Source organism: Cervus canadensis, chromosome 5, assembly GCF_019320065.1.
Source record: "Cervus canadensis isolate Bull #8, Minnesota chromosome 5, ASM1932006v1, whole genome shotgun sequence".
Lineage (NCBI taxonomy): Eukaryota > Metazoa > Chordata > Mammalia > Artiodactyla > Cervidae > Cervus > Cervus canadensis.
In genome coordinates, this window is record NC_057390.1 from 27,734,408 (window position 1) to 27,750,883 (window position 16,476).

Sequence of the window (16,476 nt, forward strand, 5' to 3'; positions counted from 1 at the left end):
CATCTTTCATTCTATTGCTCACAGCCCCAGCACATGAAAAGGGATTCACAAATATTTATTGAATGAGTGGAGAGAAAAAGTGGTTGCTGGGGGGGGTGGGAAACCACAACGTATTTCCCAAATTACTCAATATTATCACTTGAGAGCATGAGTGTAATGTGAGGAAGACTCTGGCATTTCCCATGGCTTTTGATGACTTCGGTACCAAAAAAATGGAATGTAGCTTCCTAAACATGCATGAATATCTATCTCACTTCACATCATAGTATGAGGAGGCAGAAATGAACAAAGCAGGAACTTAACATGTAAACAGGCTGAAAATTGTGGTTCTAAAGGAGAGAAAGGGTCTTGGGTTCTCTCTGGGTTCCTTTCTCTGTCTTTCCATTTTTTTTTTTTTCTTTTTTGGTCTTTGCTCTCTCCTTTCTATAAACAGGGAGGCTAGAAGGGGTATGGAATCAGAGAAGGAATGAGAGAACCTGTGCCTCCCCCCAACCCCGACCCTTGCTGTTCTGAAATACTTTAAATACCAGGCACCACAAGTTCTGTTGTCAAATTGGGATTAGTAAGGCAGATCCTGTGGGTATTTCACTATTAACATATGATCAGGCATCAGTTCTGATTAGAAGTCTGAACAAAAAAAATTTTCTTTAAAGTGTCTAAAATAAAGAGGAGAGAACTGACCCTTAAAATCATGTTCTGTACTTGAGTTCTCCCTGACCACTGTCTGTTCCAGTTTGGGGCTTTTTAAGTTTTTTTTTTTTCAGCCAGAATGTCTGACGACACTGCCAGGGGAATTTCTGCCCCCTCCTTCCTGAATATACCCAGTGCTGGCCCCTGAGGCGGCCCAGTTCTGTTTTCTCATGACACAGTGATTATTTTTGGCATTGTGCATATTTTCTCTAATGTTATTACCTCCCCCCGCCACCCCTACCGCCCCCGCCTTGGTTGCCTTTTGAGGAGCAATCATTTGGGCAACTCAGTGTAGAGCAGGGGCTTAATTTTAGTTCTGTGTAGTAGGAGGGGAAGTAGAGGGGCGAAAGGACTTCTCCTTTGCCTCCTCTGCAGCACCGCAGCCCCCCCAGCCCCGATGGTATCAGTGCAGAGGTCCCGGCCCCCCCTGCTCATGAAAGAGCCTGCTTCAGCAGGCTCTGGGCTCCCCATTCATCCCCTCTGCCAGCAAGATTTGAGGGACTATGTCGAGGTGACGCTGGGGGCCGCACCTCAGGGATGGCATCTTAATGACTTGACTTGGCGGGCGTCAGAGCAGCCCCATTCAGAGCGAGTTCACTCCCTGAGCAGTTGGCTCGCTCGGCCTCTGATCATAGATGTTCTCTTGTTCACACTGCATGAGGAAATGGAGATTTCCAAGTGGGAAGCAGCCTTCCCAGTGCTTTAACTCTTCCCTGAAGGGGAGAGGAGCCGCGGAGAACAAAACACAGTTTAGGCTGGCCCAGCTGCAGCTCCCGGGAGAGGAGCAAGGCCCAGGAGTGGGGATGGAGGCCAAGACAGCCGGGATCACTTTCTTTCCTCCCTGCGAGGGAAACAAGATAAGTAAAGGGCACACTTGAATTGTCCTTAAAAGTCGAGTAGCAGCTATTTACTTAATTTGTCTGCCGTGGTCCAGGGTTCCCTGAAGGATGCACTGAAGTAGATGATGTTGTGTCTGTGCCCTACCCCCAAGGCACTTTCTTACAGTCTAGTTATAGCAGCAGGAGATTTGTGTAGAAAAGCCAGCAAGACTGGGAAACCTTTAAGGAGGGCCAGTGAGAAATGTGGGTGGGAGGTGCCTTGGAGGAGGGAATGAGAGTGGCCAGGGAAGTGTCTGGGGGAGTAGGACTGGAACTGCCCCCCAAGGGATGGAGTTTTAAGAGACAAGAAGGGATGAGATAGATGATAGTGGTGAAGATGTGAAGGAGCAGAGGAACTCCAAAGTAGGGCTTGGTGAAATCCTATCAAAAAACAGAAAAAGTCAGATGCTTCCTGGCAGAAGAGGAAACCTGACTTGTTAGACTTCAGGTGACTATGGATGGATAAGGACGGCATCTCTGGGTACCACTGACCCAGCCAGACGTTGGCATCTCCCTCACGTCCTTGGTCTCCAGGTCTCATGTGTCCCTGGGTCTCTTTCTGTTTAAATTGTGGACACAGACAGTAGAATTAGCATCGTCTGGGAGATGGTTAGAAAGGTAGAACATCAGACCCCAGCCCAGACCTGCGAGTCAAAAGCTGCATTGTAAGAGGATCTGGGGGCGCTTTGTGGGCAGAGCCACGTTTGGGAAGTGCTGGTCTGTGTGACTCCACGGGCAGCTGTCAGCAGCACTAGTTCAGACCTCAACTCTGGTTCAGAGAGTTGGGGAAACACACAAACATCTTGAATTGTCTCTGCACTAGGGCTCTTCTTAGATGGAAATCTTTAATTCTAATTAAGAATTGGGTTAGAATTTTCATGAATGGTCTAGAAAAGTAAGCAATTTTGAAGAATTCACAGAATGGAAATAATTTCAGCGGTTTTTATCTAATGTCTCCAGTTCCTCCCGCTCTGTACTATGTATGCGTTGGAGCACACCAGAGGAGCAGACGGTGGGTCCTTTCCCTCCAGAATGGGTGGGTTCTAGCGAGGAGACAAAAGCTACAGAAGTGAAGTGAGTGGAGGACAACACAGGGCCCGATGGTGCAATGCAGGGGCTCTGAACTGGGAGGCGGAGAGGTCAACGTAAGTGAGGCCTTCCTGGAGAAAATGGACCTGGGGCGGTCCTGCAGGATGAGTGCGATTAGACAAACCTACGGATGAAGAGCATGTCCTCCAGGAAAGGTGTGGGGAGTAGAAGAGAAGGGCTAGGGCTTAGCCTCTCTGGGGACAGTAAGCTGCTTCCCGCTCCCTCCAGGGTAAGTGCTTGCCTCCTGCTAGGGAATCATTTTACATCTGGGGCAGGGTTTTTGTTTTTTTTTTTCTTTATCCCTCTACTGTGCAATTTCTCTATCAGTTCTTTTAGTTGAAGGCAGTGTAGTAGGAACAGGATGGCTGCCTAGGCAGAATGGCTGGAGCCAAACCACAGATTGTACTGTTGGAAGCTTGTGGGATTCAGAGGAAGTAGGCTGCTGACAGAGAGAAGCCCTAGGGAAAACCCTTGATCAGATCTGGTACTAGCTTGGTTGTGGGGCAACACCCTCACGCCCAGGGAAATGGCACCAAGGAAGAGCGTTTAGCAAGAGTGGAATGTGTAACCTGTGTGTGTGTAGAAAGCCAGGGAAAGTGTTAGTTGCTCAGTTGTGGTTTGACTCTTTGCAACCCCGTGGGCTGTAGCCTGCAAGGCTTCTGTGTCCATAGGATTTCCCAGGCAAGAGTACTGGAGTGGGTTGCCATTTCCTTCTCTTTCCCTCGGAAAGGGATCTTTCCGACCCAGGGATTGAACCCAGGGTTTCCGCATTACAGGCAGATAGGTTCTTTACCATCTGAGCCACCAAGGAAGCCCTAGTCTTTTCTGGTGTCTGTAGATGCTGATAGCAAGGTAGGAACTTTTTTTCTTTGTCAAACAGACGTCTCCAAGCAGAGAAGGGGGATCTTAGTGGGCCTGGTTGGTTATTGTGGGACTGGTGAGACTGACCTAAGACAAGAGGGTGAACCTGATGTTCCCTCTGCTGCATCCCGACCAAGACTCATCACATTAAATATCATTAGAGGGCTTCACCCCAATACAGCTAAACCTTCTGAACCCGTGAGTGGGATCTTCCTGTGAGCATTCTGGGGAAGGTTGCCCGATTGCCATCAACAGCACAGTGTGGGATTTGGGGTCAGATGGTAGGTCTGAGTGCTGGCTCCATTGTTGGGTGACAGAGGGCATGTCACTAACATCCTTGGAGTCTGTTTCCTCGTGTGTGAAATGGGGCTGATACATGCCTACCTCATCAGCTTGTTTCAGGATTAAATCAGAGGCAGGGCGGTGAGAGTTCTTTATCAAGGGACAGGTGTTGCATGTGGTCCTTTCTTAGCAGCGGCAGCAGCCCCTCAGCTTGCTGGGATTGATTAGTCCCCCAGCTGGAGTCTGTATGGTGCAGTAGGGCAGGCGGGAGTGGGCATCGGAGGCCGGCGAGACCAGTAGGGAGCCAGGCAGATGCTCTGTGCCTGCTCACTTTCCTCCCTCCTTGTGGGGAGTCCTCTCTCAGTGCACGGGACATGATGTGATCAGGGCAGGCAGAAATGACACCTTATTTTTACACTGGGGCTGAGTTCCTACTGACCAACAGGAGTGGCCATCTTTGCAGAACTGGATTCTCCAGTTTCAGTTCAATTAGTCATCCCTCTTCAGATGTTTTAACCTGGGCATGGCATGAGGGAAAGAGGAAGCCTGAGAGAGCTGGTCAGAGGACAGGGAAAGTTGCTGAGACAGTGTGCACACCCCGCTGTCCTTCTCTGGCTATCTCCCTGTGATAGCACCTCCTCTGGGGCTGTGCATTCAGTAATGGCAGCCGTGGTCTTGAAGATGCTGCTCCCGAACTCATCTCTTCAACTTCCACAGGTGACCATGGTGAGAAAATCATGGGGAGCTGGTAGCAAGCTGGATATGTGTCATCTTATATCATAAAAATATATATATAAATTAAAAGGCAACACCTGATAGAAAGGTAGTTATGATAGTGTTATTTATAACAGCTAGAAATTAGAAGCCATACTCTGAGCAACAGTCCAGCACATTGTGATCCACCCATACAGTATGACATTGCTGGCTGTTAGGATTATCCTTAGAGAGTTCTCCAAAATGTGATACAATGTTAAGTAACAAGCCATGTATCCAATTTTTTTCTCTGTACTTTTTGTGTTTTCAAAATTGCCGGCACTAAATGTGCAATACCCTTACTTCCACCAAAGCCTTTTTAAAAAGTGGTATCTTAAACTAGGTTTTGTGATGGTAATGCATAATGAAGGTCTGTTTCCAATTGTGTAAACCATCAAGTGCTTCTTGGCAATGGGCTCTGTTAGGTGTCCTGGAAAAAGTCAGAGCTCAGGGCTTTGGTTCCAGCTCCACACATTCCAGTACCTTTCTGAGCCTCTATTTTCCTCATCTGTAAAATGGGAATAACAGTACCTGCTCTTTGTGCACTGCTGGGTAAGATTTACAGATTAATGTATAAAGTGTGCTGTAAGCTATAATGAGTGATACCAGTGCAATGTGTTGAATAGAGAATGACGCTAAGTCTTGGGCTTGGTGAAGCTGAGCATAGAGCTGTTAACTCCTGTGCATGCATGCTTTTCCCAGCTGGGCTGCGGACTGCACATGTCCTCAGAAGACGTGAGGAGCTGGGTTATCTGGAGCCCCAGATGGGCTGTACCTACGGAGCTGCTTGGTAATTGGGTCTGCTGCTCTCTTCCCCAAGGCTGCCTGGGGCCTAGGAGGCCACCAGATAAGCATCTCCAGTGGGCCCTGAGCAGATCTCACCATTAGAGGGCCATATTGGGTAGGCCCCAGACATTACTGTCAGTACTGAATGCAGTCCAGGCCCTGTCTTCCCAGGCACAGACCATCAGAGGGGTCAGGCAGCCTGGGGGCTTAGCCTCAAGAAAGGGGTGGTGGGGAGGTTGAGAAGTGCGATACTTCCAGGATCCCTCCTTAAGGGCAGGGCTGAGTGAAGATATCTGTTGCCTCTCCAGCCCTCCTCTCTTCTTTGTATCCCTTCTTTCAGGGCTTTTGATGCCCCAGTCTGGAGTATTAGTCTTATCTCCCAGCTGGCCTGTGCTCTCTTTCAGGACAGAGGCCAGTCCTCTCCCTGAGGCACGCATATTGCAGGGTGAATGGTGCCTTCCACCCTTGTAAAGTTCCGTCTGATCTGCCCAGTTTCTACTGAATTTGCTTGTTTAACTTCTTCTGTTTCACCTGGATAATTTTGATGCCTTTTCCTCCCCTATATAATATATAACTTATGTAATAGAGTCCCCTACACTTCACTACTGCCTCTAGGCAAACATCAGAACACATCCAGAAAGCTGGCCACACCCTCCTCTTCTAAAGCATTTTTGCCACTCCTTTGGAATTGCCTTCAGAGCCAAAGACCATTCTTTTCAATACCTTCAATTGTGGCAAGGCCTTATCTTTGAGGGCATATTTTATTCTTTCAAACAACTGAGATCCATCTACAGCCAAGTCTGGTGACTAAAAGGGGTGGCTAAACAGGATAATACTGTTTGCAGTTTGAAATGAAGTTAGTTCTCTGAAGTATTATGATGGATTTGTGTGGCTCTGAGGTCCTTTCTAAAAGACCTCCTAAAATACTTAGTGCAGTGATCATTTCGGGCTTCCTAGGTAGCTCAGTGATAAATAATTCACCTTCCAATGCAGGAGATGTGGGTTCGATCCCTGGGTTGGGAAGATCCCCTGGAGGAGGAAATGGCAACCCACTCCAGTATTCTTGCCTGGAAAATCACATGGACAGAGGAGTCTGGTGGGCTACAGTCCATGGGGTCACAAAGAGTTGGACACCATTTAGCAACTAAACAACAACAACAAATGGCCATTTCACTAGAATAAAGTTTGTGCCTTCTCCTCAGGTGGCAGTATTGGAGGGTTGTTGCCTTGTTTGTAGCCTCGATTCAAATCTGTCTCCTTATTTTCACCTCCCTCTTTTGGTCAGTTTTACCTCTGGGGCACTGATGGTCACATGAGCTCCTAGATAAAATAACTTTGGTTTACAATGGTGACCTCAGATTTGTTGTACATAATGAGTGTGGACACAGTCCATGATAGGAGAAGAGATGTGGTTAGGTTTAAGTACATCTGCATTTATTTCAGTCCTCCAAAGACCCGTGATCACAGGCTCAGAAATCTGTTAATAGGCCCTCCAAGTGATTCTCCTGCAGGCTAAAGTTGAGATCCACTGCTCTACAAAATTGGGACCAGTACCACTGCATAATGTAAGGATCAGAGGAGAATGTTTATGAAATGCACCTAGCCCCGGAGCTGAATAAATATCAGTTTCCTTTTTTTCTTTTTCTTCCACCCCCCCCCCAAAAAAAGCCTTTTTATTTTTAAAGCTCACTGCTTTGCAGTGGTGGTTCCCAGCCCTAGCTGCAGAGGAGAATCACAGGGGAAGCTTGTGATGCTTCCCTGATGCCAGGTCAGGCATCCATTTTTTGAGGCTTCTCCAGTGATTGCCATGAGCAGCCAAGATTGAGTAGCACCAGCTTTGGTTCTGCTCTGATTTAATCCACGAAGCCGTCAACCCCTCGGTGTAGGGTAGCCACTCCTGGGTGGGATCCTGATTGCTGGGATCTGGAGCGCATTCCTCCCTTCAGGCACCCCCTCGTGCAGCAGCAGTGAGCCTCAGTGAAAGGACACCCTCCCCATTGCATTTGACCTTTGTTTCATCCATTTACAGCCTCCTGTAAATTGGTACCAGCTTAGAATTTCACCACCAGCCAATAGACTGATCCAAGCTGGCTTAATTAGCTTCAGTCTCTCTCTCCCCCTAACCTGCTAAAAATCCATTCTGCCTCTAAGCCATCTAACCTTACAGGGAACAGGTGTATTGTTTTGATACCCTGATGGCCTACAGGCATTAGTCATGGGAACCCTAATCATGCTAAAGGTCAGGAGACTATGGCTCATTAAACAACCAACCCCCTTGGTGTAGAGGGTGACATCTCCGGGGCCCCAGGCCAGGCTGACCAAGAGCTAATAATGGTTCCATTACTGACTTAAGTAGGGATCCCTAAGCCAGGCTTAGAGCAATGACTCCAAAGTTAGAGACTTTTTAAGAAAATGAAGCTCTGGGCAAAGAGGTTTTTCCCTGTTTAACTTGTAGCATGGACCTGCTGAAGCTGTAGGACAGTCATCTTTGTTTTATCTTTTGACTGGCCGCCTGGTTGTGTCCCTTAGTTGAAATCGAATGTTTCAGAATTTGAGATTCTAACTTGGAGAGAGTATACATTTGTGTATATGAAAATGTCCCCCCAAAGAGAGAGATGCCATTTGTTCTCCAGCTGCAGCGTGAAGAGAGACATTCATGTAGGCTGGACCTGCCGCTTCTACAGAGCACCACGCAGCCACTTCTGATAGCCCTGCACCAGACTCTCAGCCCTAAGTGATGCAGCCTGCATCCTGCCCCAATTCCCCTTCTTCCTACTCACACTCCTTTTGAGCTCTGGCCACCTGATGTGAAGAGTTGGCACATTAGAGAAGACCCTGAGGCTGGGGAAGATTAAAGACAGGAGGAGAAAGGGGCGACAGAGGATGAGATGGTTGGATGGCATCACTGACTCAATGGACGTGAATTTAAGAAAACTATGGGAGACAGTGAAGGACAGGGAAGCCTGGTGTGCTGCAGTCAGGGGACGCAATGAGTCAAACACAACTTAGCGACTGAACAACAATTGGTTCTTAATCCTACTCCTAAGGTTCCAGGTCTTTTTCCAAGGTGAGTGGGATGCTCACCTAAGGCAGCCTCTCTTCCCACCCCACCAAGGAATCTTTATGTCACTGTGTCTTTTCCACATCATCCCCCTCCTCCTTCCTGTAGTGTACATGGACATCCAGTTGGTCGGAAAATACCTAACACAGCCTGGTCCGTATTGAAAGTAGACAGCAAATAGAAGCTTCCTTGCTGCCAGTGGAAAAACTTTGACCTTGAACCCAGAACTAGGTTTGAGACCATGTCTTTTAGCAAGTCACTTCATCTGTCTACATCTCCACTTCTTCCTCTATTAAATGGGGATGGGGATTTCTATTTCTCAGGGATTTTATGAGACTCACATGAGATAACATGTAAAAAAAGAAAAGTGCTTTATACACCCCTCAAATACTATGAGGGTATTGCCATTTGTACTTCTAGGAGCAGCTGGGATCCTGCCTCCCTGGGTAGCCTGCCTTGACCTTGCTTGTTGCCACCAGCTTGTTTCTTATCTTAACCACCTATTGTGCTTTTTGTCTGTATTTATTTGTCTGGTTAATGGGGATGTTTCAAGTTGACACCCCAATCAGACTGTATATTCCTTGAGAACAAGGAATGTGCATCTCAGCCACAAGGTCCAGAAGGGAGCTCAGTAAACACTTCTGGGTCTGCATGAGGACACAGTTAACCAGGGCCATGTTCAAGTTATAGATTCCATATACCACGTATTGTACAGGACCGCCCCATGGTCACAGGAAGGCCACCAAGAAGGATAAGAGCAGGGACTTTGTAGAAAGAGAAACCGGAGTGAGAAATACATTTCTGATGATCTGGAAAACTTACATAAAATATATTTTTACTAAAAAATAAATAAACCAGAGAATTGTAATGTGCCATGTCTAGAATTATCATTTAAAAAAAAAATCTGGTCTTTGCAGTGAATTCTAGGACCCATCTAGGGAGAGAAAATAAGGCATATGTACTTTAGGACATGAAGCCTCGTTGACCTAAGAAGGACCAGCAACATGACCCAACAAACTGGTCAAAATCAGCCTGACCAACAGATGAAGCCCTGACACAGTGGTGACTTGGTGACAAGCAGCTGTAGGGCCAAAGTCTGACTTCGACTAGTGCTCAGATTAGCCTGGCAGTGGGATCATTAACATCAGCCATGGTGGAGAGCCTTCTAGTACTCCCATCCCGTCTATACTCATCTCACTTGATCCTGACAAAGAAGACAGGAGAAGGCTCCCATTTCACAGACGAGGCCATCAGGGCACTGAGAATGCATTTTCTTGTTCAACATCAGATAGCAAAACAAATGGGTTACCAGTGTATTAAAACCAGTATTAATACAGTGTATTAACCAGTGTATTAAAACCAGTCCTCCTAACTTCCCGTCCCCTGGTCTGTTGGCTTGAGAGGCCCAACCTGTGGGTGATGGGGTGAGGTCATCTGGGTGCATCAGTTGGGTCAAGGCAGGTCTTACCTTCACATTTAGCTGTAATTCTTCGTGTTGCTGATTCAATGATGGCAGGGCTACACATGTTTGTCTGTTCTTCCAAGAGTCAAAATTAGACAGATATCTCTGGGATGTGTCAAGGTTAACTAGATAATCCAATTAAAGTCATGCTGGTCCCAGAGCACTACTGTAAAAACAGGGTACCTGAAGTAGAGCTCAGACATTTAAACCAAGAGTCTGCGTGAGATTCTCAACCTTTCTTTTTCTCAGTGTTAAGACTTTGCTGTTTATTTTTGCTAAAGCCACTATCTCCTACCATTAAGCAGTAGAAAGAGTATGTTTTGGACTGGGAAGAGATGGGTTCTAGTCCTAGCCCTGCTGCTAATTAGCTGAACTGTTCTAGGTTAGTAACTTAACCTGACCAGGCCTCAGTTTCCAGATCTGTGAAATGGGGACAACAGCAGTGCCTGCCTTGCCCATCTCACATGCAGATGGAATTAGACAGGGAGCACCTACGTGTCTCAGGACTTCTATGTATCTGCTCACTGACTGTACCATCTCCAGGGGCTTATACAGGCACTAGCTTGTGACCTTGAGAAGTTAAATGTGATGTCTGAGTCTCAGTTCCCACATGTGTAAATCATGCTCACAATGCCTCCCATAACTGTCCCACTAAGAGGATTATAATGAGGTACTATATGTAAGGTTCTCAGTGCAGCATCCAACACAAAAGTGTCAGTAAACATTTGTGCAGCCAAGGAAACATAGTAGGAGCCAAATCTCAAAGGCCATTGCCGGACAGAGCGCCAACTCCAGACAACCTTTTCTTTCCCTGGCTCTTCCTCTGTGTCTGCTCTTCCACTTCAAGGAAAGGGTGATGGCAAAGGGAAGCACTGTGTGTGCAGATCTTGCATGAAGGTCACAGCCTGTGCTGGTGTCTGTTTCACTCAGGAGACCTTCTCTTGTTGCTGTTGTTGTTTAGTTGCTAAGTAGTGTCCAGTGCTTTTTGCTACCCCTGGACTGTAGCCCACCAGGCTCCTCTGTCCATGGGATTTTCCAGGCAAGAATGCTGGAGTGGGTTGCCATTTCCTTCTTCAGGGATCGTCCCAACCCAGGGATCAAACCCACATCTCCTACATTGGCAGGCGGGTTCTTTACCACTGAGCCACCAGGAAAGCCCAGGCTTTCTCTAGAGGCTCCTAATGGTTGGTCATGTGTTGATGAAGCTTTTTTCAGAAAGCGTGAACATAGGTGCTGGAGAGTGGAATCAATGTCCTAAAGATACCTGCTGTCATGACACACAGGTGCAGTGGGTACAGTCACAGCATCCTGTCTCTTTCCCACCCTCCCTTCCTGGGTCAGGATGCCTACAAACCTTGACCAGCTGCTTGTGCTCCACAGTCAGAGGTCAGGATTTAAAGGCAAATGGGAGGGACTAGCATACAAACTGCCACTACTGGCTGGAGCAAGAGCAGGATGATCGTATGGGCAGGCTCTGAGGGATGGGTGTGAGGATGGGCAGGGTGCTAGGCCCAGAGGTGTAACAGCTGAAAGTCAGCGTGGGGGAGGGAGGGTGGTGAGGAGGAAGCAGGTTTGGTAAAGGAAACAGAAAATAGATAGGGCAAGAAAAACAATCCCACCCATTTCACAATTTTTCAGAAGGTTCTTCCAGACCTTCGAGAGCTGCTAGAGTTTCTTCTTGCATCCTGAATCTGCAATGCTTAATCCATCCAAGGAGCTGGATGTTCTGTTTTTTTTAAAATAAAGCATGTTGTAAAGTCAAAACAGTCTGCCCCAAATCTTGAGGTGTTTGAGAGATGGCGTCCCCAAATCTTGAGGGGTTTGAGAGATGGCGTGTCAACATTTGGGGAATCCCCAAAATACTGATTTTTTTTTTTTCTGTCCAGATAACAGGGTGCAAAGCCAAACAAAAGGAGAAGTAACCTTTGGTTTTAGAACTCTCAGGAGAAATAAGGATAGACAGAGCAAGCCGGAGCTGGTTGGGTGAGGCCATGAGAGCTATGAGCATCATTGGACACTTGTTTATTAAACAAGCAATATAGGTATTTTATAGAAACATAAGAAAATATGGATAAGCACTTAATAAAACATCTCCTCTACCTCACTGACCTGACACTGTGAACATTTTTGAAGATAGGGAGGCAGGACATCGTTGGTGGGTACGAGCCTAGATGCCTAGTGTAGGGTCCCACTTCCTTACCTAGAGGCTGTCTTAGAGGCTGCAGGTGAATTATGGCAGTCCTCCCCTTATCCGTGGTTTCACTTTCTGCGATTTCAGTTCCGCACAGTCAACCCCAGGATGAAAATATTGAATGGAAAATTCTAGAAATAAACAATTCATAAGTTTTCCGTCTCATGCCATTCTGAGTAGCATGATGAAATCTCCTGCCGTCCCACCCAGGACATGAATCATTCCTTTGTCCAGTGTATTTGTGCCGTATATGCTACCTGCCCATTAGTCTAGGGAAAAACAGTACATGGAGGGTTCCTGGACTGTTGGTGGTTTCAGGCATCCACTGGGGATCCTGGAATGAATCCCTGTGAATAAAGGAGGGACTATGATACTTGACCTCTATAGACTCATTTCCTCATCTGTAAATTAGGGATAATAGTAACTACTTCCAAGGGTAGTTGTGAGAATTAAAGAAGCCAGTCCAGTAGTGCTTAACATAATCCCTGGAATATAGTAAGCACCATATACAGGGCAGCTGTGAGAATAATAATCATTAGTATTTTATTATATTTCTAGATTTTTCCTATATAAGAAATGTTATGTATAATACATATATTTCCGTGAAGATAGGATTCTGCTGTACTCTTTTGTAACATTTTTACTCTCATGCTTATCTTTTCATGGACAATTTTGTTATTACTATTAGCTAACACTGCTTTACCATTGGGATAGACCTGGCATTAAAGATTTTCCATATGTTATCACATTTAGTCCTCAACATTAACTCTGTGGGGCAAGTACTGTATTATCATTTTACAGATGAGAAGACTGAGGCTAATCAGTTTAAATAATACAAATGTACAGAGCTGGCGAGTGGACCTTTCTCCTGCAAGGAGAAGGGAGATGAGACTGACTGGAAGCCTATGCTGGTAGATCAGAGAGGAATCGTGTCTGTGCTTGGTCCTTTTTAACCCTTGGCAGGTGTGTGCTTTGGGACATCAGACTGATAGGTGTCCGTCTGGTTGACGGCTCCTGGGCTCTAGTGGCGTTTTCCATTTTTGTGATGGAAATCACTGATATGAAATGGAACCTAAGGTCCAGTACTGGGCTTAGTTGTTCAAGCATTTTACCCAGAAGCAGTTCTTCATCTTGTTCTCCAGAGGCTTTGACACAGCCATCTAAGCCACTGGCCACAGCTTCCTTACACTTCCCTGTCTGTCCTGGGCGTTCACCTTAGTCCCCAAATAGCCCCAGGCATTGCCAGTGGATTGACTCAACCAGCAAGTCTTTGCTCAGACTTCACCCACTGGAAGCCCTGGTGTGGACTCCATGGCGTGCGGGACGGGAGGGCTGCTGAGAAGACACGAGATGCACACGGGCAGAGCTCTTTGTCCCCTGTGGCTCAGGTGACCGATGTGAGCCCACATCAGCTCAGCGGGAGAGTCTGGCCATGCCTTGGATGGGGGAGTCCTGAGGGTGTCCAAGACCGGGGGTGTGATGGGATGGCATTGAGGTTCTGGAGACTAACCCCTGTCTCTCAACGCAGGAGCAGCTCAGAGAGGAGGAAGGAGAAGTCCCGAGATGCAGCCAGGTGCCGGCGGAGCAAGGAAACAGAGGTCTTCTACGAGCTGGCGCACGAGCTGCCCCTGCCCCACAGCGTGAGCTCACACCTGGACAAGGCCTCCATCATGCGGCTGGCCATCAGTTTCCTGCGCACGCACAAGCTCCTGTCCTCCGGTGAGGCCGCGAACCCTGGGCTCCCCGCCTCCCCCATGTTCTCACACACAGGAGCCCGAGTTGGAAAGCCACAGGCACAGAGGGAGGGTTTTCCTCCCCAGGAACCCCCACTCTGCACACCTTCCACCCACAGCAATGCCATCATTAGCACTTAGTTCTCTTTTGTTGAACCTCTTTCCAGCAGTGGCCTTGGAGGTGATTACAGTCATGGGCTGAAGCCCTGGGCCGCTGAGGGGACACAGAGGGCTGGGGGGGTGAGAGCCGCTGGTGCTGGCTCCCAGTTACCATGCCCGCGGCTGGCAGATCCAGTTTCCAGTCCAGGCTGGATGAATCCTTTAGGGAACATCTTAGTGTGTGTCTGCCGGCCAGCTTCTCCAGACGGCAGAGGCGTGCCCGTATGACCCTTCCCTCTTACTAGCCGGGATGCCAGGCAGATTATTCAGTGTCTGTGCCCTTCGGTTCCTCATCCATAAAAGGGGTTAGAATACTTATTGCTCGGGGTATCTTTAAGAATAAACTGAGATAATGTCTGTGAAGCACAGGCCCGGCCACACCGGGGAGCCCCGGACAGATAACCATCTCCCCTCAGAACCCACGAATTCTCACCTTCCCTGCTATCTCTGCAGGTCTCAAGGTCACAAAACTTTTTTCCCCCCTGCTCAGAGTTCACCTTCTTCAGAATACCATTTCCTGTTAGTCCTGACCAGAAGGAGGAGGCCTGGGGCTTCTGCCAATATCAGATCTGACAGATAGAGAGTCAGTCCTTTCTAGTCTGCCAGTTGTGTAAGGAAACTGGGCAGGGGGCCGCGCCCCTCCGCGCCCACCACCCCCACCCGGCCGTGGCTCTGTCAGCGGCCGCGTCCGAGGTGGTGAGCAGAGCCGGGGCGGCAGGGGGAGTTCTCTCGTGCTTGGGTTTCAGTTTTCCCGAGTGAGCCGTGTACCTTGGAGCGGGGTAGACTCTGCCATCCTGTTATGCAGCGGCTATTCTGGGAAGGAAACCCAGAACAGAGGGAATCCAGTGTGAGGCGGGGAGGCCGGAGCGCCATGTGCTATTCTGGGCCCTGGAGCACAGGAAGGATATGGGGGGAAGACTTTCAGAAAATAGGATGACAGTGCAGTGGGTCCAGGGGTTAGAGGGCTAACCCTGGCCTGAAAATCTAAAGCATCTCAGAAAAGAGCAGACAGGAGGGAGAGAACCCAGGGGGAAAACTTCCTCTAAAAATACTTTGAAAGAAACAGTGCAAGGCGATAGCAGGCATGGTGTCATAGATGCTACAGAGAAAGGGAACCATGGGCTGAAGTGTAAGAAAGGCCTGGAGATGCCATCACAGGGCAGGGATGTACCTCTTTCCTTTAAAGAAGCATGTCCTCTAGGACAGGTGAGGGCAGTGTCTGGCCGTGTTGGAATCATCTTTCCATTTGCACAGAACAGGGAGTGGAGGACTCAAGGGCTAAACAAAGACCCCTTCCCCACACCCAGAAGCATCTCGTCTTCCCTGTTCCAGTACTTGAAGTTCCACTCTGAGACACTAAATGAAATTCCACTTTTAGACACTAATTTCTTTGGGTTCATCACTACTTCCTTTCACCACCATCACCCCTGTTCCTCCACCAACAGGGGTCCCCAAAAGGAGTAATACATTAATCCTGAGACAGCTCTCTGATTGAATTTGGGCTTGGAGGATGTTTCTGCTCATTTCACGGATGATTAGAAGTGAGGCAAAGAAAAGTTAACTTTGCTGCAAAGTCACACATTTAGCACCTGGAGCTCAAGTCGTCCTCTTGAATCCAATCCTCAATCCAGGAGGGCAGGAGCATTCTGCAGACTTGGTCGTCATCGCCTGAAGATGTGGATGGGGCCTGGTGACTGGGGAGAAAGGGGGTCTCCCTTGGTGGGGAAGCAAAGTTAAACGGAGGCGTGGGGGGCTGGTCCTAAGCAGTGGGGTCCATAGGAGGTCCTTACACACTCAGTGACTGTTTCTACGCTTGCTCTTGGTGCACGGCCCTGGGTTTCCAAGCTCTCCCGTGCATAGCCACCCCCTCCTCAGTGTTCAGGGTTGACTTGGACCGGACACGTATCAGAGGCTCTGAGCATGTCTGCCTGCGTGTGTGCTGGCGAGAGCCCCCTGTGGGCCAGACACACCTGGGGAGATGGGACCAGGGTGGCCACAGCAAGACCTCACATATCCCTGCCCAGGGCCTGTTGCAAATTGTGGACACAAAGTGCCTGCCCTCTGGCTGGGCTTTTCCCGGGACCCACCAGAGCACTCAGCATGTCAGCATGATCCTCTCGGTCCCAAGGAAAGAAATGACAGAAAAGGATAAAAAGTGTCCACATTTGGTCATCTGATCTAGGTGTCCTTGAAGGAGCAGTTCTCATAAAACATGCATCACCCGGGGGAGGAGGTGATGGATGGCTCTCTGTGCCCCCTCTTCCACATTGCTGCCGCACACTCTTTAGACCAGTTATTGACGTTGTTTTTAGGAATTGTATGTGAGACGATCTTAGTCATATTTTGCTTGTTTAAAACATGCAGTGCAATGAAAAGATGTACAGGATTTGTGGGCAGTTGGACCTGCCCTAGAACCTCAGTCAGGCTGCCTTTCTTCTCTGCAGCCTTGTGAAAACCTCCTTACCACCCTCCAGCTCACTTTCTCAGCTGCACAAAGGGGCTGCCAGTACGCACTTGCAGTGCTGTCCAAG

General features: G+C 48.2%; 1 protein-coding gene across 1 annotated transcript in view; it reads left to right on the forward strand.

The window, feature by feature from the left end:
• EPAS1 (endothelial PAS domain protein 1) overlaps nucleotides 1-16,476 on the forward strand; it is a 91,214-nt gene that overhangs the window by 37,229 nt on the left and 37,509 nt on the right. Inside the window, exon 2 of the mRNA XM_043468476.1 lies at nucleotides 13,582-13,772. Coding sequence (XP_043324411.1) covers nucleotides 13,582-13,772 — 191 coding nt within the window. The remainder of the gene's footprint in view (nucleotides 1-13,581; nucleotides 13,773-16,476) is intronic.